The sequence below is a fragment of the Carassius auratus genome, chromosome 29 (assembly GCF_003368295.1).
Source record: "Carassius auratus strain Wakin chromosome 29, ASM336829v1, whole genome shotgun sequence".
In the NCBI taxonomy this organism is placed as follows: domain Eukaryota; kingdom Metazoa; phylum Chordata; class Actinopteri; order Cypriniformes; family Cyprinidae; genus Carassius; species Carassius auratus.
The window spans coordinates 4,687,475-4,709,041 of record NC_039271.1 but is presented as its reverse complement, the minus strand read 5'-3'; the positions used below and the strand labels follow the sequence as shown (position 1 = coordinate 4,709,041).

The 21,567-nt window shown below is 36.6% G+C and overlaps 3 protein-coding genes across 9 annotated transcripts in view; 1 reads left to right on the top strand and 2 right to left on the bottom strand.

The window, feature by feature from the left end:
* Positions 1 to 21,567, bottom strand: part of LOC113048471 (B-cell receptor CD22-like) — a 1,131,192-nt gene that overhangs the window by 728,433 nt on the left and 381,192 nt on the right. The gene's annotated exons all lie outside the window — the stretch shown is intronic.
* On the bottom strand, positions 379 to 14,723 carry LOC113048462 (TBC1 domain family member 30-like). Of its 4 annotated transcripts, XM_026210276.1 has the most exons (14): positions 14,003 to 14,723; positions 13,117 to 13,281; positions 9,431 to 9,492; positions 9,254 to 9,319; positions 9,039 to 9,164; positions 8,001 to 8,186; positions 7,092 to 7,260; positions 6,843 to 7,011; positions 6,557 to 6,662; positions 6,287 to 6,393; positions 5,230 to 5,369; positions 4,563 to 4,769; positions 4,392 to 4,457; positions 379 to 2,431 (listed from the first exon to the last, which is right to left on the bottom strand). In XM_026210276.1, exons 1-14 carry the CDS (start codon positions 14,526 to 14,528, stop codon positions 1,464 to 1,466), a joined length of 3,063 nt encoding a protein of 1,020 aa, XP_026066061.1. In that variant the 5' UTR covers positions 14,529 to 14,723; the 3' UTR covers positions 379 to 1,463. The 4 variants fall into 4 exon arrangements, with proteins under 4 accessions (XP_026066061.1, XP_026066064.1, XP_026066062.1 ...); XM_026210279.1 differs by lacking the exons at positions 13,117 to 13,281; positions 14,003 to 14,723 and adding an exon at positions 10,204 to 10,297 and having other exon boundaries at positions 380 to 2,431; XM_026210277.1 differs by lacking the exon at positions 4,392 to 4,457 and having other exon boundaries at positions 382 to 2,431; positions 14,003 to 14,721.
* LOC113048503 (N-acetylglucosamine-6-sulfatase-like) lies at positions 15,480 to 21,435 on the top strand. Of its 2 annotated transcripts, none has more exons than XM_026210359.1 (14): positions 15,480 to 15,922; positions 16,067 to 16,126; positions 16,318 to 16,524; positions 16,611 to 16,676; positions 17,937 to 18,035; positions 18,118 to 18,285; positions 18,364 to 18,446; positions 18,519 to 18,637; positions 18,736 to 18,839; positions 19,068 to 19,169; positions 19,359 to 19,475; positions 19,554 to 19,664; positions 20,505 to 20,665; positions 20,772 to 21,435. In XM_026210359.1, the coding sequence occupies exons 1-14, from the start codon at positions 15,752 to 15,754 to the stop codon at positions 20,845 to 20,847; spliced, it is 1,644 nt and encodes a 547-aa protein (XP_026066144.1). In that variant the 5' UTR covers positions 15,480 to 15,751; the 3' UTR covers positions 20,848 to 21,435. The 2 variants fall into 2 exon arrangements, with proteins under 2 accessions (XP_026066144.1, XP_026066145.1); XM_026210360.1 differs by having other exon boundaries at positions 15,482 to 15,922; positions 19,359 to 19,469; positions 20,772 to 21,433.

The window sequence follows — 21,567 nt, the reverse complement described above, 5'->3', positions numbered from 1 at the left end:
AACCTTATCAAACCAGGGCGGTTTATTTATTCTAAAGAACTGTTTAACATTCTGATAACGCTTGTGGTGGTGTAATGTTTGCAAAACGTGTTCCTAATCAACTTATTCTACACCTGTGAACTTGTGGTGAACTGACTGATTTAAAGACATCAGACAAAAATATTCAAGAAATACAAAGCTAGGTACCTCATTGGCAAGATTAATTTGTTACATGCTTTTAGGTTTTTTAGAAATTCCCTTTCCAAGAATGTGGTTGCTTCAGCCAATGAGCATCAAAACCCCTGAAGTACTAAAGTGAACATTTATGAACAAAGTGCCCTTTTGCAATTTCATGCCACGATACACTAAAGTCTCACAACATACTAAACACACACTTAAAGAGCTCAATATGAAACCTCTTCAGGCTGAATGCATTTTACATATCAATTATTCATGAGGCACTTGTAAAGATGGTAGATTAAATGACTGGTGAGTGTTGATATTACATTATAATTTAACCGGAGCACAAATTAGACTCTGAAGACACCCACATAATCATGACAGCGTGAGATATTGGTGGTTGTATTCATTCAATAACAAAAGAATATGCCATGTTCATACAACATGCATACATTTTTATTCAGTTCATCTATGTAGTTTGACTAGGTGTCATCGAAGTTATACTGTGGTTGCAAACACAAATTACTTATTGGAGTGGTAACAGCTGAAATAAGTAGAAACATAAAAGTTATTTTCCATACTTGCACGTCTTTTATTTTCTGTGGGGCATTTGTGATCCTCCACTGCTCATAAGCACCGAAGATTAATAGAGAGAAGAGAAACATTCAAAGGGGCGTTCAATAACAGGAGGGTTTAGAATAAAAGCATCCAAAAAGAGAAGAACTCAATGACACCTTCTGTCATTCAGATGGCAAATTAATAATTTACGAAGGACATATCAAGAGAAAAATGGCATAAACATAACGGAAAAATGAACAGCAATGTTGTCATAAACAACAGAAACGAGCAAACAGAGACAAATTTGTTGATTTATAGGATTAAATAGTGTATCTGGGTGCTAAAAAAATCATTTTGGACTGTGTGATGCAGTACTGCCAGCATTTCTCAGTCATTTAGCATCAGCATTTTACATATATGTGATTGTGATTTTCCTAGCTTTGAAGCATGTAAGTAAACATGCACAGTGCATCGTAGCAAATACTGCTGATCTGACCATGCAAAAAGAGACACGAAAGCTTCAACCGAACGTGTCAGATGTTTAGATAAGGTTTCATCAAAAAAAGTAAACAGCCTTCATAAATTCATATTATAAACTTCATGGAAGCATTACATTATCCAATATGGTTCCTAAATGTAGATGTTTTGGAGTATCTGGAAGCAAGCTAGAGATGTGCTTTCGTGGTTGGAGATGTGAACCCACATATGAAGAATCAAATAAGTGCTTGTGTGTATTCGACAATTCATCATCGGCGCTTTGTGGTGCTTCCAGCACAGTTCATGCCTCTGCTCATCTGGGGGAAATGCACACTGGGAGTCCTGGCGTTTGGACCGTAGAGGCCCAAGTTTCTCGCAGTGATGGACTTGCGAGGGGTTTTGATGCAAGGGAACGGGGAGAAGATCTGCTGTGGTTTTGGAGGTTCCCCTGCCAACGTTGAAGGGTTTCTTTGGAGGGAGCCTCCACTTTCTGAGCTGGAGGAGTCTGAACCTGGTCGCTGGGAGAATGGAAATGAAGCAGAGGCCGTGGGTTTGGACTCGGGCTGCGGTTCTGGTGGTGGAGTCGGTGTATTCGGATTCGAATCTGATTCTGGTGGAGTTGGTGGAAGTGGATCAGAAGCTGTTTCTGGTTGAGGAGTTGGATCAGAAGGTGTTTCTGGGTGAGGAGTTGGATCAGAAGCTGTTTCTGGTTGAGGAGTTGGATCAGAAGGTGCTTCTGGTTGAGGAGTTGGATCAGAAGGTGCTTCTGGTAAAAGTTCTGGTTCCAGTTGCAGAGAAGACAACTGGTTGTCGATCTCTTTGAGATCATCTGCTTCTCCGGAGATGTGGTCTTGCTGAGAGACATCTGAGCTTATGGTCTCCACCTTCTCTTGCTCTTCATCCTCACATCTTCCCTCTTCAGATGCTTCTTCTGTTTTGCTCACATCAGTAAGTCCGTCTTCTATCTCTAAAGAATCTTCAAATCCGAGTTGCGCTCGCGCCCTGGCGATGTTCCTTCGGTGCGCACGCACATGTGTACGCCAGGGTGAATGATGTCTGGTCCGATTCATCTGATTCTGGCTGGGTGTGGAGTGGGCTTGAGGACCTCCATCATTATGAATGATACCATTCTGTGAGGATCGCTGACCGGGTCTGGACCTCCTGCCCAGAAGAAGATGGTTGACCACAGGGGACGGACCGATTTGGGAGGGAAGGATACTGGTGGCTGGACACTTATCTGTGAAGAATCAATATCAACGGTTAAGATAATGCTAGCATTTGTAAACAGACTAATTCAACATGAAACCGTTTGCAACCGATGTTACATCCATAATATCTCAAACAGAATATTCAAGGTTAAAAATGTAGGACAGGGCTTTGTGATGTCAGTCAAAGGCAAAAATATTTATTACAGTTTGTTAAAAGACAAAAATTAAATCATATAAATAATATTATTGTTATATAGAGAAATTATACTATAAATTATATATACTACTGTTTAAAGGGTTTGGGGTTAGTAATTTTTACATTTTTTATTTGGAAAGCAATTAATGATTTAAGCAAGGATTAGTTAAATTAATCAAAAGTGATAGTAAAGACATTTATCATGATAAATATCCATTTCAAATATTAAAACAATTATATTATGATAAATAAGATATAAATAATAATAAAATATATACATATACACTTATAGAGAGAGAGTGAGATTGCATACATAATGCGCTTGGGAAACTCTAGACTATGGTTTAAATAAATTCAACAGTTTCACTGCAATTCATGTTAATATGATTATGAGTTAGTAAACAATAAAAATAATACATATGCACTTATCTGTACATAGTACATGCATTTTTTTAAGCAGTTGCTGACATCCTATCTAAAAGGTGATTTAGGCAAAAAAAAAAAAAAAAAAATTAACAACAACAACAACAGTAACATTACCACTGTAATATGTCTTGCAATAACCATATCGTGCAAAGGCTCTACGCAAGCCTCTTGTTCAATATTCTTTGAGTCTTAATCAGGCTCAAACTAATGTGTCATATTAACGCCATCCTTAAAGGAAAACGCCACTTTTTTTCCATATTTCACTATATTCTTCCCTCAATTCAGACGAGTTGACATGTACCTCTCCCATCTCAGTGCGTTCATTTACTCAGTGTAGTTTGTAGCACCACTATGTTAGCGTTTAGCTTACTAGCATTCATTCCTTAAGATCCAAAGAAGCTACCAAACACTTCAATGTTTTCCCTGTTTTCCCTATTTAAAGACGGTTACATGAGTAAGTATGGCGGCATAAAATAAAACATGGTGATTTTCTAAGCAGATTGAAAAAAAAAAGAGATAACTATAATGTATGGCGGAAGAGCACTTCGCTGCACTTCGACCCTGGCGCAGTAATATCATCACTCCTGAGAAATTACCACGTTATATTTTATGCTGCAATACTGTACACGTGTAACTATAACCATCTTTAAAGAGGGAAAACATGGAAGTGTTTGGTGCCTTCTAAATTCAACCATTTGGATCCTAAGGAATGAACGCTAGCTTAGTGGCGCCACGTGCTACAGTGATTAGGTGCACGCACTGAGATGGGAGAGGTATGTATCACTCATCTAAGTTGAAGGAAGAAACATAGTGAAATATGGAAAAACAAGTGCCGTTTTCCTTTAACTAAACCGGAGCAGACAGAGGAACGTGCTGCTTTGGCAAAGGGTGGGGTAGTACCGAAACACTGTCTAAACTGTTCACCAATCACAACACACTGGGACAGCAACCAATCACATCACATTTCTTCTTTTGGAAGGCGGGCCTTCATCAACCCAGAACCAATCGAGCCCATTTTGCCAGGATGTGGAGAAAGGTATTGTAATAATGTAAATAATGTAAAAAATTACGCGTTTTTCGAAGCACCAAGCATGCGAGCATGTTCTAGTACACCCCCAGAACAAATCCAAGACATTGTAAAAGAGCACAATAGGACCCCTTTAAGAAATTAAAGAATAATTTAAATAGCATGTACCAGAGCATTGCAAAGCAAAAATCTTGATTTGAAAAACCTTCATTAATTAATTCAACCGTCACCAAAATGCCAAATGATTGTGATTCATTTTATTATACAACAATAGACCCGACACCGACGGCTCTGCAACACTTATCTATAATAAAACCAGTTGACCCATAAAAACCAGTACCGGTGTGGCGCTTCTGCTGTTTACTGGCTTGATGTTGTTCAATGGTTTCAGCTTCCACTCGAGGTCCTGGGAACAATGTCAAAACACACTGACCAACACTACATGGATTCCCTTCCGTCACCTCCTGAACTCATCTACTGCTGTAAATGCTCAAAATGAAGATCCTGCTACCTGTGTGGATGTATAGTAGTCCGGTCTGCTGCTGTTGCTTCTGTTTGATGCGCGAGTACTGTTTCTTCAGCGCGCTGATGTCAGTGCTCATGCGCTCCAGCATCATGCTGTTGATTGCCGCCTGGTGCTCGGCTCGCCCCGCTCCCACCGCCCCGGGACTCAGCTCGGCCATGTTACTGCCGTGAGAGCTCTGCTCCGCTCTCTGATCTGTAGAACAGATGAGAACACAAAGAAAACTTGCAAAATAAAAATGCAAGAATATTTGTGACAGAGCTGCGCTGGCTCTTTTATAAAACTTTCATTTGTTCAGTTGCACTGGAACAACTCGACACACCTCAGATACGACACGAGCTGACAAATCCTCAGAGGAAATTAAAACCATTTGAGACAGGATTGGGAAGGATTTGCCAGGGTTGGCTTGGCGGAGTGAGTTACGCTGATCTCTTTTTGCATTGCATTGTGAGGTCTCCCTTACTCTGACGATGCCAATACAGCTTCAGTGACTCATAAAATGCTAATCATTAAATAAAACATCTTGTGCATTTGATAAATACCTGTGTTCAGCAATACATAAATCATGGAGCAGGAGTGACATTTGCAACCTCATAGACTGCACTATTAAATCCAAAGTAGATTTTTGGCTTATGAAAGGTAACTAGACACAGACCTTTAAGGTGCTTTTGGTATCTTTGGATCTCAGGAGCCAGAAGTCCTCCAAGAGGCCCCAGGCAACCCAGAGCAGTGACAATAGAGTCTTCATCATCCACGTCAGCATCATCATCACTCTCCCATCCATGGAGGGCCAGACTAGACATGGGAAACATACAACATCACATATGATATTACGTTTCATACATTATAATATAAAAGTAATATACGTTTTTAATTAAATAAAAAAAATACAAGTGAATTGAATTGAACTGAATTATACAAAATACTAAATTATGTAAAATAATTTAACTTAAAAATAATTTGTAAAAAGAGAAACAAAAAATAAAGTACCATAATAAAACTTGAAGTAAAATTGTATATAAAATAATACAAAATTAAGTGAATTAATTAAATTGCAAAATAATATTTTTAAACATTATTAAATATTTTAAAATAAAGATGAATGAATAAAAGATAAAATAAAACCATCCATGAAATAAAATATAAAAATTATATATATTACAAAAATAATTAAAGAACATAATTATATACATTTCATTGCAATAAAATTATACTAAAAAATAATACATTTATTTTAAAGTAAAATAGAAAAACAAAAAAATACAACTGTTTGAAATTACAATTGAAAAGAAGAAATACATTTAAAATTATTTTTTAAAATAATTGCACACAAATAAAATATCTAAATAAAATTAAATCAGCAATTTAAGAAAAAAATATCCAAAACAGTATAATTGAATAATATGCAAAAAAATATTTTAACAGAGAAAAATTTTATACAAATGTTATTCTTTTATCATTGCATTTTGCCTACATCACTTCTATAAAGTCAAGTATAAAGCATAAATTTATTAAAAAATAAAGTCAAGTACAAAGCATAACACTTAAAGTTTGTGAAGATAAGAAAGAACATTTGCATTTGATATTTGCATGCCAGAATACACAAATGTGCCATAAAACAGCACCCTGCCGTGATGTTCACGTGTTATGACTACTAAACTCTCACGGATGCCATCTGTGCTGTGAGTGTTGAGTGTCTTCAGCTCTCATACCTGCTGTTCGCTCTGACAGGGGTCGGGAACGGGGTGATGTTGTAGGTGTATTTCTCCCGGAGCTCAGCCAGCTGGGGGAACGGGAACGGGGCCATGGAGTAGACCGTCTGTCGGGACCAAAACACACATTCAGCCCCAAAAGCAAACTTCCAGCATTTTCAAACACTATTTGGTAACATTAAAGCCATTACAGTTTTTCATCTAAATTATACATTTTATATATATTTAAGGATATGAATTATTCATGCTCTTTTATATGCTCCTTCCTACCTGCATGAGTTCATTGGAGTCGATAAGGTTGTGCTCCAGCATTTCCTGTGTTAAGCAGCCCATAGTACTATAAAACTCATCAGCAGTCTGGCACTCCTCAATTCGCCTGAGAGAGAGAGAGAGAAGGATAGAGAGAGAGAGAGAGAGAGAGAGAGAGAGAGAGAGAGAGATGCAGAACGCTTGATACAAGCTGAAAATTATCTCATTTAATTTATGATCACATTTTTCTTTGGAATCTGTCCAATCCTGCAACTCTCTGCCATGGACAGATGATTGATGAACATACTTTCCGAGTTTGGCCCAGATGGCGAGAGCTACACGCAGCAGCATTTCAGAGCCCTCAAAGAAGACGGAGTCCCAAATCTTCAGAACGGTGTGATGGGGCAAACATGTGGCAAACATGGTCAGAAACCACTGCATGGTGAAGACGTTGGTGAGCGGAGGCTCATAGCTGCCTGCATGAAACACAATGCAGTTAATCGGGAATAGACATTGTTCTTTTGCATCCATATATTAACACAGGGCTGCTACACACCTCCTCCTTCCCGATTGGCTACTTTCTGGAGATGGTGAAGATGCTGAGAAAGTTCTGGAAGCTTGAGTCGTAGCAGATCTCTGAACACAGCCATGTCCACTGAGAGGGCACGCAGGTTATTGGCAAAGTAACTATCGGGAAGCACTTTATCGATCAAATAGATCATCACCTTTCAAAACACAATAATAAAAGACAGATTTTCTTGATTATATAATATCTTGGAATAATATGAATGCATTTAATAATTATTAAATATAAATACAAATAAAAAACAAATAAATTGTAATTATTTAAATATTTTACAATGAATTTAAAAAAGTTAAAATATACAACAAAATATAATGCATGCAATAAAATACTAAATGCAAATAAAAAATTAAATACTTTTTTTAATAATAAATTATTAATTTTTGTAAAACAAATAAAATTTTGCAAAATTATATGTATATACAAACTAAATTAAAATTAGGGTCTGTCTCTTGTGCCTCATCAAAAAACAGGAAAAAATAAATACATAAAAAATATAATAAATAAATTCACAGGGATTATAGGTATCTAGTGGCGCTTTCCGCTTGTTATATTTGACCGTTCTAGATGCTCCAACACATCGTCCACTGACCAAGATATAGCCATTTCTTTTTTTAAGTTGTGTGCAGTGGTCGTTTAAAGCAAGTCGTTTAAAAAAAGTTGTGCAAACAAATTATACTTCGGAGGCTGTTGCTGACTATTTAGATCTAGCGGGTTCAGTGTCTCCTGTGGCAAATCCAGCGACGCAGGTAGTGACGATTCTCTCTGACCAATAATTGATCTGCAGTGTTCACACGTCACATTTTCACACTCGCTTGGAACCTTAACCGAGGCGGTACTAAAAAAGCCAGGCCAAACAGTGGAAAAGCATCTTAGGCAAACCTTCAACGCATCTCCTTCATTTCCCTCTGTGACCTCCAGGATGAGGGCAGCCAGAACATTGAAGCCCTGACAGTATCCGACAGTTTTGTTCCAGCGGGCGTATGCCAGAAGCACCCGCTTCAGCACCACGCGATCCTGCTCCGCCTCCTGGCCACAGTATGAACTGCAGCCCGTCCTGTGCAGGTCCTGAATGAGGCGGGAAAACAAAATGTGACCATCTTATGTAAATAAGCACACTGAACTTTGCTCACTTGTGCACACCTGCCTGACTGATCACTGTTCTCTTATCCAGAGCTACACACACACAAACACAAACACACATCCTGTTATATTTTACACGTACTGACGCACTACAATGAGCAAATATCCTGCTCCACCATGGAACCTTTTATCAGACTCAATTCCATTAAATATCTCTGACAATAAATTGCTACTCTAAAGCCATGATTTATTTGCATGCATTATAATTATTATACAGCTTTTATTGCATATTTAGTCATTATGACATAACAAAAAAAAGGCAGTATCTGTATTTAAATATTTAAAAAATAATAATATTTTCACGTAAAAATTTTAAATAACAATGGAAGCCCATTTCCAACACAAAAATAAATAAAATAAATAAATAAAATAAATAAATAATATATATATATATATATATATATATATATATATATATATATATATATATATATATAATAAAGGTAATTTGCGAAAGGTATTTTTTAGATCTATCATTTCTGAATTTTTGAGAATTTTTCTCACAATTTGGACTTATTTTTTACTCAAAATTATTCTCTTGCAAAATTCAGTTTTTTCTGGCATTAAATAAAAAAAGAAAGAAAGAAAGAAGGGAATTGTGACTTAATTTTGTTTTACAAAAAAAAAAGCAGTTGTGAGTTCAGTGAGTATATCATACATACATATATAATACAAAAAAGTCACTATTACCTATTTAATGACTTTGTCCAGTGGCATAAACACACTTCCATAAAAAACTGCTTATACACACACATATATACATAAATACATATATACCTTTACAATTTGGATTCCCAAAGTGTCATCATCTGGATTGCTGCGATCATTGAAGGCGAATCTCATCGTTTTCTCCCAGTCTATGGAAATGCTGTGGAGGTACTGGTCAGCCAGGGTCAACCAGACCTATACCAAAAAAAAAAAAAAAAAAAAAAAAAGTCACAGATATGAAAACACTGCAAGTTCCTGAAAAGAGACATTTCCAGCACACTTACCCTCTTCCTCCACTCTTTGGGAATCCCTACTGGGAGTCTGGCCACTGCTTTCAGTGCGTCGTACCACTGCAGAGCAAAACAGACACAAACAATAAAACATGCACAAACTATGTTAATTTATTCCTATTTAGGGGAGGTCGGAACACACATCTTCTACAATAGGCATCTAATACATACTTGCTGAAAGCCGTTCTTGCCTAAAGAAGGTTCGATAGTGAACTTCAACCTGGTGTCCACCCCTGAAACAAGACGAAACAGTGGACGTCAGTGAGTGGATGTTGACCTTATCAAAGTGTCTCCTCTGGAGCTGCAGGCGTCTCATTAACAAATGAATGAAGGGATGTTGTGTAATCACCACTCATTAAAAAACATGTCAAACTAAAATGCAAAGACCCTGATGTGTGTGTGTCTGTGGAAAATTCAAATTTACTACATCCCCTTCCTTTGTCACTTGCTAATAATAGATAAGGGTTTATTTTTCTTTCATTCAATGGCTCATTATTTATGACAGGCAGGTTAGCTACCTAACTTACCAGGCAGGTTACCCTTTCCCTAATAGGAATAAATTCCAAAAACATAAATTACTGGAAATGACAAGTGTATCATCTACAACGAGAAAGCAAACGCGGGATATCGAACAGTTGATTAATGTCGCTGTCCATTGCAGTGCGGTGCTGAATCTCACTTCCGCCTGCAGTTTCTTCCGGATACACGACACCATCCTGCATCAAGACGAAATAAACGCTGTTTTCTTTCACTGCTAAAGCGTCATATCGAGCGATAAAGTGCCATAACAACACGATGACTTCTTTGCAATGCTGTAACTTTCACAGTAGCCATTGCTAAAGATGCTAAATTCTGAAACGTGCATGTAAACAACTCAACCTCGCAAACACGGTGTAGAAAAAAAAGCAGCTGAGTATTTTTGTGTGCATAAGAATAAGACCAACCTGAGTCCATCTCAGTCAGTTTCATGCTCTAAATAACAAAAAGGAGTAGAATAGCACCATTTCAGCCTTTCACTCGTCAGCCGGGACTGTTCCGGATTAACCTAACGTTACATGATTACAATCATCTCTCCAGCCCTCCTCCTGTGGGCATGTGCAATGTAATGCATTTTTTATATTAAAAAATGACATTTTGAGTGTAATGATCAACTAGCTTATAAATATTTAAAAGGGAAAATATATATATATATATATTTCAATGTAAAAAATTATATTAACATTTACACCACTTATCCTGTTTACTTTATATATATATATATATATATATATCACACGACATAAAATGGGAAGGCCCTTTAGGTCACCTAGGGTAATTATCACAAAAACACCATTCTACATTCAACCCCAGTACAAATAAATGGGCGGAATAAGATCCTAGGAACAGTTTTATCAAGAAATACTGAATAAAATGCATACATTTTAAAGCATGCTGTATTCACCTGGCTCTAGGGTGCACAGCAGGCGCGGTGCTCTTCTAGAAATGCCGTTGCGTTTCTTCAGCACATTACTGATAATATTACCGACTCCTCCAGCTGCATTCTGTCGTTTCACACAAACCCTCGACCTCTTAGAGGAAACAAACCTTTCCTGCTTCATCTGGAGAAAAACCTGAGAGGTCCGTCGGACTGCGCATTTACATCGATCTCATCGCGAGAATCATCTCATCTTATAAAATATCCTCCTACTGGTTATGATCGACCTGATCAATAAATCAGAGGAAAACAACACATTTGCGCATCCCTTATCCTCATAAATTAAGATGCATATCTGTACCTGAAGCATATGAATTATAAATTGAATAAAAGCATCAAAAGAGATCGAAAAGAAGGCGGAGGACGGCGGAATATCGCCGTAATGCGCGTGTCTACACCCACATATGAGCGTCACATTCGGGGTTGAGAGGGAGGAGTGTCCGCTGGAGCTCTGGAGGATGGGCTAGAGACCAGAAACAATGGCCTGTACATGAATGACTAGTGCCATGCTTCCAACTTTAGCCTTAATCTTTAACAGCAAGGAATAAGGAAATAAAATACGGTGTAGGCTACTATCAAAGATTTCATGTTTTGTTTCAGTGAACAGTTCTTAATTTTTTTTCTTAGTGTTAAGAACATTTCAAATAAAAACCTAGATAACCTTTTTCCACTCTGTAGAACCTTTTGTGGAATGAAAAGATTCTATGAATGTCAAACGTTCTTCATGGAGCCATAGATTCCAATAAAGATACAGTATTTCAAGAATGTAGATCCAATATTACAAGAAAATCTGAGAGTAAACAGATGAGTCTTGATTGAGGACCCAACAAGGGTAAAATCCTGAGATAAGAATAAGGATAAAATAGTCACATTTCCAGAAATTCAGTCTTACAAGCGATCAGAATGATTTACAAAGGAAATGTTGTACTTTAAGGAACACAGAGAAAGGAGTTTTTATTTTAGTGATTAATTATTAGTGAAAGAGATAAGTTAAAATCATTAACATTATATGATTGTCTAAAAGTATCCAACTGTACCTGCCCTATGAAGAGGAACACCCATAATGTGACTTACATGAGACACAAAACAGTTTTTTACAAATTTCAGACAAAAAATAAAAAATAAAAAATCCCATTGAATGATAAGCCTTCTAGAATATTTTCTGACATGCATTTTAGTGAGAAAACAACAGTGACAAACCGTGCTACTCATGTTTACAAAAATAAACATGTCAACACATAAAAAACTGAACCTTAACCATTGACAACTACAAAGTGTCTCTGTTAGACACTGACTGCTGACCAGCAAAAATGGTTTTGATGTGATTCAATACTGTACCTGTTTGACAGTGCTTGTCATGCTGCATGTAGATAAAATGAAGGAATAAGACATTAAAAGATGCAAGACCGCTATATCTGTTGGACATACATGTGCCAAATATAAGAACAAAAGCACCCACGGTGTAAGTGAACTAATGCTGGACAATGACTAATTTGCGAAGAAAATCCAAATCCAAATTTGAGTTCAGTAGCTCATCAACATTAGAGTGCTAATTTACATGTCACTGTCATAAACTCACTACATGAATGTGTCTGCTCTGAAACCCAATGGATTGCATTTCAGTGATATTGAGTCTGTGTTTTGAATCTAATGCAAATAATTCAGTTGTAAAGGTGAGGAGTCGTCAATCCTGTTATAGCTGGGAGATATTTGAGAACACGGTCTCCTAAAATATTAACAGAGAACTAGAGTAGCAAGAGAAGCAAAATTGCATTTCATATGTGACGTGAGCGTACGTTTTTCAGCAATTGCATCCAAAATGTAGATGACTTCATCATAACAGATTTGAAGAAATTTAGCCTATTTCTCTCCTGATTCAGACGAGACAACTTCAGAAATATCATGGAAAGAGAACTCATATTTTATTTGAAAGGAACAGATTGAAGTTAAAACATCTTGATGCATTTGCTCCCTGCAAACATGCAGTCTATCACTTTACGAGACATTAATTTGATGGACTGGAGTGGTGTGAATTACTTGTGGATTACTGCGAAGTTTTTGTCAGCTGTTTGGACTCTCATTCTGACGGCACCCATTCACTGCAAAGGATTCATTGGAGAGACAGTGATGCTAAATTTCTACATATCGGTTCCCACAAAGTAACAAACTCATCTACATCTTGGATGGCGAGTACATTTTCTGCAAATTAATTTTTTTAGGTGAACTATTCCTTTAAAGCAGCTGAAGGATAACAGACATCAACATGCTTTCGATCTGGAATACATTAGTCTCCAAATAGCAAAGAAGCCCTTGGTTAATTTAACATTGCTCAAAGCAATAATGACCACAAGAGGAGTGAAATGAGAGAACGATTTGTAATTACGTCTTTTCTGGGAGACGGCTTGCAGGCAGGCGGTGACTATATCACAGTTCTTCTGAAACTTCTGCCGAAGTCTGTCCTTCCTCTTGACCTGACGCACCAGTTTGGCCGACTGCACACCAATACGATACTTCACTTCCTGAATGATCCACTTCAGCTCCTCTGGACCTGAGCACAAAATAAAGACTGCTAAACGATATCCATTACTTTAATAGGAAATAAATGAAATAAAAAAATCTAATTCATGCATGCAAACCATGGAAATTGTTGTTTTAATTGTGTAGATAGATTTAGATTGTTATGACTGACTTAACCCTGTGTAAACATATGTACAAAAGACCTCTGTATGTAAATTGTCATGATGGCCTACAAAGAACCTGAGCACTTGAGACAACAATTAAATTACTTCAGCAAACAAAGGGTTAAGATTTAACTGTTTTTCAGAGTGGCGTTATAACTGGGTCAGTTCTCAAACAGCATCTGGGCAACATTTACAGTGTGGCACACTACACTTCATCTAAAAACATTTCAAATGACCTAATCATATTGAAAGAAAATTACTTTTAATTTTACTTAAGAGTAATGTCACTCCAAATGCACAGCAAAAATTAAATACAATTAAGTCAAAAAATATTTTTAAATGGTTAAAAGCTTTTTTTCTTGTTGTTGCATAATTTGAAATATAAATAAATATGCGTTCTAAAAAAGAAAAAAGGAAAAATTCTGTAAATTCTAAAAATATTTATAAGGCACATTCACTACCAATCAAAAGTTTGGAAGAGTTAAAATCAATTAAATATTACAATGACTTTAAATATAAAATAGTTATCTTAAACTATTATCATATTTCACAATGTACCAGATTTTATGTTTCGAAAGTGGTGCTCACCCTTTTGAGCCAGGTATTTCATCTGATGGCGTCTCGTGTGCTTCTCCTGAAGTTCTTGGAGGAAGTTGGAGCCAGTGTTACTTCTTCCCAGGAAGGCTTCTGAGCTGGAGGCTTCCGTTGAGCTGTCCACCCCTCTGACATTATTACTGTACGTGTCATAGAGCTCCACTAACAGACAGTCCACTATAGATGATGCTCGGGACACTCTCAGATCCTCTTCATCCGAATACACACCTGCTTCATGGATCACCTCTCCACCTCCTCCTGCTCTCTCCATACGGGTCTCTCCAGCTGGTGCTCCATGAGGCACATTTGCGCACTTGGATAGTGAGCCTGAAGCTGTTTTGGCGCACTCACGGTATCCATCCGATGCTGAATGTCCAGTTGAAACCCATTTGTGAAACGCTGAGAAGCCATCAAGGTACGACGCACCTGAGTTGAGGAAAACTCCGCTCTCCTCATCGGAGCAGATGTCACATATGTCTATCTCCTTGAGTTCCTCTTTGGCCACTTCCACTGCAGACATGTTTTAGCCTTCTTTAAAGTTTAACATTACACAGTTCGTGCACACATGCTGCGCATAAGTAGCCTACAAACCAAAGAGTTACAGATGAATCAATAAGGAACTCGAGTTCCGGGTGTGTTCCATTCCTTGAGCGGGGTTGCCTGCGCCTTTCCCAAGCTCCAGTTTCCTTCCTGAATGCTCTAAATCCTGATTGCACGCCCCTGCAGCAGGAATAGTTCAACCCACCTGCGAAACTTTTTAAACAAAGTTTGTAAGCAAACTGTGAATGAGAAATATACAGCATTTGCTTATTTCACAACAATAACATTTAAAAAAAAAAATGTTTGTGAAATGAAGGTTTCCAAATAAGTAACGTTACATAAGTTAAGCATCTGGTAAAAATATATATGTATAATATCATGTATTTGACAAATAAGCATATATCCGAGATGAAAAAATTATACGTAAAATGTAACGTAAATAAAAATGTAATTACACGTCAATATGTTTTCTCAAACATTAATCAAACTGGTAACTTATTTTTTTTTCCTTGACAAATAGAGTATACAAATATAATTTATCCATCGTAAATTTTGCTATAAAAAATAATAGATTTTAAGGGGGTCTAAGTCGCTCCTCTCTCTCTAAATTAAAGCGAAAAACGGCATTATTTTTGTACCGTATAATATTACAATATACAACTTTTGTAAAGTAGTGGATGTTTAAATAGTACAGGTAATAAAAAGAGATCACGTAAACCATAAAACATTAATTTTATGAATAATATCATCATGCTTTTGAGCATAAATATCATCTGACAGAGGTCTCTCCACATGTCTGAATCCACACATGAAAGTTTTATTTATCATACTATGGCCACAGGTACGAGCATGAATATTAATGACGCTTGGGGATTTGCTGGAATCTGATTGGCTGTGCGTCAGACGTTGGTAGGCGGGCTCAGAGCGGTTGAGAAACAAGAAGTTGAGTTTTGTTCTCAACGGCTCTGGTTGGGCGTTAGTCTTCAGGCGAATTAGCGAATCCTACTATGTTGTAAGCTTGGCTTATTAATATAAATTAGGCTACGTGACTAGACGCCACAAGAGGTAATCAACCAACGTCAGAATGTGTAATTAATATTCATGAGGCAAAAACGTCGCCATAGTATGACTCGTAATTTGGAAGGCAAGCTAACTGCTTCATATTTCATTCTTTTATCGCAAGAAAAGGTTCTCATTTAGGCCATGGCTTTATTTGATTTTAATTCGGCGTCAAAGATGGGTTCGTCTCCGTTAGTAATATTACGTTTTATTCTCATCTGCGTCACTTTGCATTGTAACAATGCTAGAATGAATCCCAGACCGAATATAGTTTTAATCCTGACTGATGATCTAGATGTCTCTATTGGCGGAATGGTGAGTATATTTTCTAAAAAAGTGAGTTTTTTGTTGTTGTTGTCATTCTCTGTGGTCGTGATTTCCTCCGTGCATTTCACTTTATGTGTCGTTGCTAACTAAACGAGCTGCATAATCAGCATCTTGCCATCTTTCATTGAACAGATGCCTTTAGTGAAGACTAAAAAGCTGATAGGTGATGCTGGGATAACCTTTACAAACACGGTAAGAAGAAACTGTACTGTATACAAGTGCTAATTTGCATGACATGCAAGCTTAAAAAGCCCTCATGTAGATTTGTTAGGTATATCAAGTGAAATGTGCTTTGAGGATCAACCCGCATGCATGTTTGCCATTGCATCTGTCATTTTGCACAGCATCTCCCAACTCTTCTTGTCATTTCCTCTCTCATGCAGTTTGTCGCCAGTCCCCTTTGCTGTCCCAGCCGGGCGAGCATCCTGACGGGCAAATATCCTCATAACCATCATGTGGTCAACAACACACTGGAGGGCAATTGCAGCAGCACTGCATGGCAGAAGACCCAAGAGCCCGAGACTTTCCCTGCTTTCCTCCAGAAACACGGCACATATCAGACTTTCTTTGCTGGGAAGTATCTTAATGAGGTAAATACACACTGGAAGCTTATGCAATGGTGAAATCCTATATATATATATATATATACACATACCTGTTTGTTTCTCTGCTTCAGTACGGCAGTAAAAAAGCAGGAGGTGTGGAGCATGTTCCTCTGGGATGGGATCACTGGTTCGCCTTGGTAAGAACAATTCAGATCGTGCTTTTTTTTTCCGAGCTTTATGGTTTTCATGTACACTGGATGCTCTAGTGCAGATAACTTGTCATTTTTATTAAAAAAGCAAATGAACTACAATTAAAATATAAAACAAAAATGAAAGCTAATTCAAAATAATAATGAAACCTATAATGGTGTATAATTAAAGCATAAAGAAGAGGCCTGCTGGCTTAACTTAGAGAATCACGAGTAGAAGACGACATAGTTAAGCTGAAGAGAATTAAAAAAGAAATCAAATAAAGAGATTCAGAAATTAAAAAAGGGCTCGACAGTGTGTTCCAGCTTCTTCTAAATCATAGTAGAGAACACGTTAACAAGCCCTTTGACCTTTCCCAGCAGTGCTGCAAACGTCTCATTTCAGCTGGAAGGTTAGAAAATCACTCTGTAGCCAAAAATATAGCATATTTGTTTAGTTGGTACAAGAACTGAAGCAAGAAATGAATCCAGAAGAGAAAGAGTATGATTTCTGCAGCCTTATTCTCTTATTAGTTCTCCCATGATTCATAACTCATTGAGAGCAGATTGTAGGTTTTTGTGAGAAACATTATGGATCACACAAACCAAAGATATAAAATCTTTTTTTTTAAAGACCAGTAAAATGGGGATATTCTAAAACGCTTAACGTAATTTACACATTGTTATTGTGTTATTAAACGAGTTGCATTCATATTCAGGGCTCATCTGATTTTTTGTACAAAGTATACTTTATTAGTATAATGTTTAGTGAGTTAGATTTGTTTTTAAATCATTGTCTTAGTACATTAAGCCACGTTAAGCGTTTTCTTATAATAGTTTTCTATGGAAAAAGGCTTAACATGTTATTAAACTCGTTGCATTCATATCTGATTTTTTGTGGATGGTATAATTAATAATATGATGTTTAGTGATTTTGGTCTGTTAATGTCACTGTCTCAGTATATTAAGCCACATAAAATGTAAAATGTACGTTTTTGTTTATTTATATATTTAAAATTCCATTCATTTGAATATTTTTTTATTTACTTTTTAATGTTTTACATGTGTTAGCCTTTATTTGAAGCATAAAAAAGTTTAATTATTTTATTCCTTTTATATTGTTTCTTTTAATTTCTTTGATGTAACTTTAGATTTTTTTTTTTTAAGGTTTGAAACTTCTTTTTTTTTTGTTTTGTTTTTTTTACAAGTTTCTGAAATCGGATTTGTTTCGAGTGAAGTCTCCTCAATGATTTGAACATATTCCTACAGGAGAGAAACTCCAAATACTACAACTACACACTGTCAGTGAACGGCAGGGCGCAGCGGCACGGACAGATCTACAGCGAGGATTACCTTACAGATGTTCTGGTACGAGCAGATCTCACCTGTGTACACCAGACTCCATCAGACCTCATGTAACTGACCTTGAGTGGCTTCTGATTCCATCCAGGCCAATATTTCCATTGACTTCCTGGAAAGCAAATCTAACCGCAGGCCTTTCTTCATGATGGTGTCCACACCGGCCCCGCACTCGCCCTGGACGGCCGCTCCTCAGTACGAGAGCAGGTTCCCCAACGTTAAAGCACCAAGAGACCCTAACTTTAACATACACGGGAAGGTACAGGCCTGATGTGTTGTAGATGTTCTGAATAGATGCTTTTTTGAGTATCTGACAGCATCTCAACCTGCATTTCAGGACAAGCACTGGCTCATCAGACAAGCAAAAACACCCATGACAAACTCCTCAGTGGAGTTCTTGGATGACGCTTATAGAAAACGGTATTCATGTGCTTTTAAATCCCTCACTTGATAAATTAATTCTGCATATGATGTAATGATCTGTTCTAATAGGTGGCGCACTTTACTATCAGTAGATGACCTGGTGGAGAAGGTGGTGGGAAAGTTGGACGTCAGTGGAGAGCTTAGCAACACCTACATTATTTTCACCTCCGACAATGGGTACCACACAGGTACACGAGGAGTTACATCATTTTTAAACCTTGAGAAACGGTTTTTCTCTAACTGTACCCAGCTTTGATTTTGTCATGTGCCTGTTTCTTCCTCTCAGGCCAGTTTTCTCTTCCGATGGACAAGAGGCAACTCTATGAATTTGATATCAGAGTTCCTCTTCTGGTGCGAGGGCCTAATATCAAACCCAACCAGACAAGCCCGGTAATATAAACAAGATTTGTAAAAAAAAAAAAAATTCTCATTTATTTTAATTTAATAGATTTTTTTTAAATCTATTTTTCCAAAACAAGACTTAATTCTAAATCAGATTTTAGAGTGTGTGTGTGTGTGTGTGTAATATATATATATATATATATATATATATATATATATATATATATATATATATATATATATAAAATGTGTCATTAATAATTTATGTTTTAACAGTTTCTTATAGCAAATGTGGATTTGGGTCCAACAATTCTGGACATCGCAGGATATAACGTCAATGAAACTCAGATGGACGGGATGTCATTTCTTCATATCATGGTAAAATCTGTTTAACTTATTAACTTTGCAATTAATAAATAAAAAATGCATTTAAGTATTGGCATTCCTGGTCATTTTGGGCATAATGCACATTTTTTACAAGTGTTTCTTGCTACACATTCTTGCTTAATTACCTTGAGGTATATAAATAAGGGGTTGCATGTGTCTTGAGCTGTGTTTGTGTCTCAGGCTGGGAAAGGAAACCGCAGCACGTGGAGATCTGATGTACTGGTGGAATATGAGGGAGAGGGAAGCAACATCTCAGACCCAGCCTGCCCTCTGCTGGGCCCCGGGGTCTCGGTGAGGGTCTGCGGTGTTAAAATAAATACACATTAAAGTAATCACATAAAAATGAGTGCTGTAACACAGCTGTTGTCTCTGCAGGAGTGCTTTCCTGACTGTGTGTGTGAAGACTCGTACAATAACACGTACGCCTGTGTTCGTACAGTGTCACAGGCCGCCAACTTACAGTACTGTGAATTCGACGATAACCAGGTACAAATACAATCTAGTGGTTCCAACAGCTAACTGATGATAATAATAATGCAAAGTATAATAAATAAATAACTCCAATAAAAACTAATGATTAAAAAATGTAAAATAAAGTTTATTTAATATATTTATTGTTTATATATAATATAAAAAAAGATTTATATATGTGACCCTGGACCACAAAAGTCTTAAGTGTGTCAATTTTTCTAATCTGGAAATACTGAGAAAATCGCCTTTTAAAGTTGTTCAAATGAATTCTTAACAATGCATATTACTGATCAAAAATTATGTTTTGATATATTTGCAGTAGAAAATTTACCAAATATTTTAATGGAACATGATCCTAATGTAATATCCTAATGATTTTTGGCATAAAAGAAAAATCGATAAATTTGACCCATACAATGTTTTTTTACGCTTTGGCTACGAATATACCCCAGAGACTTAAGATAATAGACATATAAATATTAGATATAAAATAAGTGTTTATTTAATATTTTAAATGTAATTCATGGTAAATATATATCAAGTATTTGATATTTATACTTCATTTATATGTTAATATATTTTTTATTTGTGTATGTGTGTGTGTGTGTGTGTGTGTGTGTGTGTGTGTTATGTGTGTGTTTTATATTATAGAAATATTTTATTAAATATATTTTAAATTATATGAATATTATTTATTTATAATATTGTATGTACTGTTATAATTGTGTGTGTGTGTTTATATATAATTGACATTCTATGTTATGTTTCAGTATATATTTCTTATTAAATACTTAATATTGAATGAAAGCTAAAAATATACATAGCATAATAATAGCTCACTGTCTGTGCTTGCAGGTGTTTGTGGAGGTCTATAACCTGACAGCAGACCCATTTCAGCTGAGTAACATCGCCAGGAGCATCGATCAGGAGGTCCTGGAGAAGATGAACCACCGTCTCATGATGCTGCAGTCGTGCTCGGGACAGTCCTGCAGAACGCCAGGCGTCTACGACTCCCAGTCAGTGCTTCCTTAACACTTCAACACTCAGCATTCACTCACAACAGCTGAACTATTATTATTTAACTTTTTCAAACTTCCATCTCACTTGTCACTGTTTCACCAGGTTTAGGTTTGATCCTCAGTTAATGTTCAGCAGCCTTGTGCCACACAGAAACAAGCGACGACAGACGCTGACGTAGACGTGGAGAGATGGACAGGAAGAAGACTAATGGAGGGAAAGAATAAAGGACACTGAAAAACAAGCCCTTGTTGTTGCCTTTATATCCTGACGTTACCCCAAAGACGCCCAGTCCCTCTTCCTCTGATGAGGTCATCAGGGCGACCTTCATCCCCTCCAGCTCTCATTCAAATCGGATCCTCACAAACTGCCAGCTGACACACATCATGTTCTGTTTGCTGCTTTAACAATAACACAAATAATTGTCTTTCTTTTAATTTGATTCATTTTGAAGATTTTCTTTTACTTTTTGTAACTTGTACTGTTTTGAACTTTAAGCTCGAATTTTGTAATGCACTTAAATTGCCAGATGTGTCTGAAACATTGCACTCCACATATCTGGTTATAAAAAATATTTACAACTGCACTAAGCCTGCCTTTTATGATATACATCTATATCGGAAGCTTGTTTTTGGATACGGGTTAAATAATAAAAAAGGTAATTGCAACTTTCTATCACACAATTTGGACTTCTTTTACTTTTTTCTTCCGAATTGCAAAATATACAAAAATTCTTAGTTTTTTGCTATCACAGAATAAAAATAAAAGTAACCGGTAATTCAAATTTTTTTATCTCAATTTTTTTTTTTTTTTTTTTTATGATTCTGAATTCTTTTTTCTAATTCTGGATAAAAAAAAAAAAAAATTCTCAAATCTTACAATTCAGACTTCCGAGAATTGC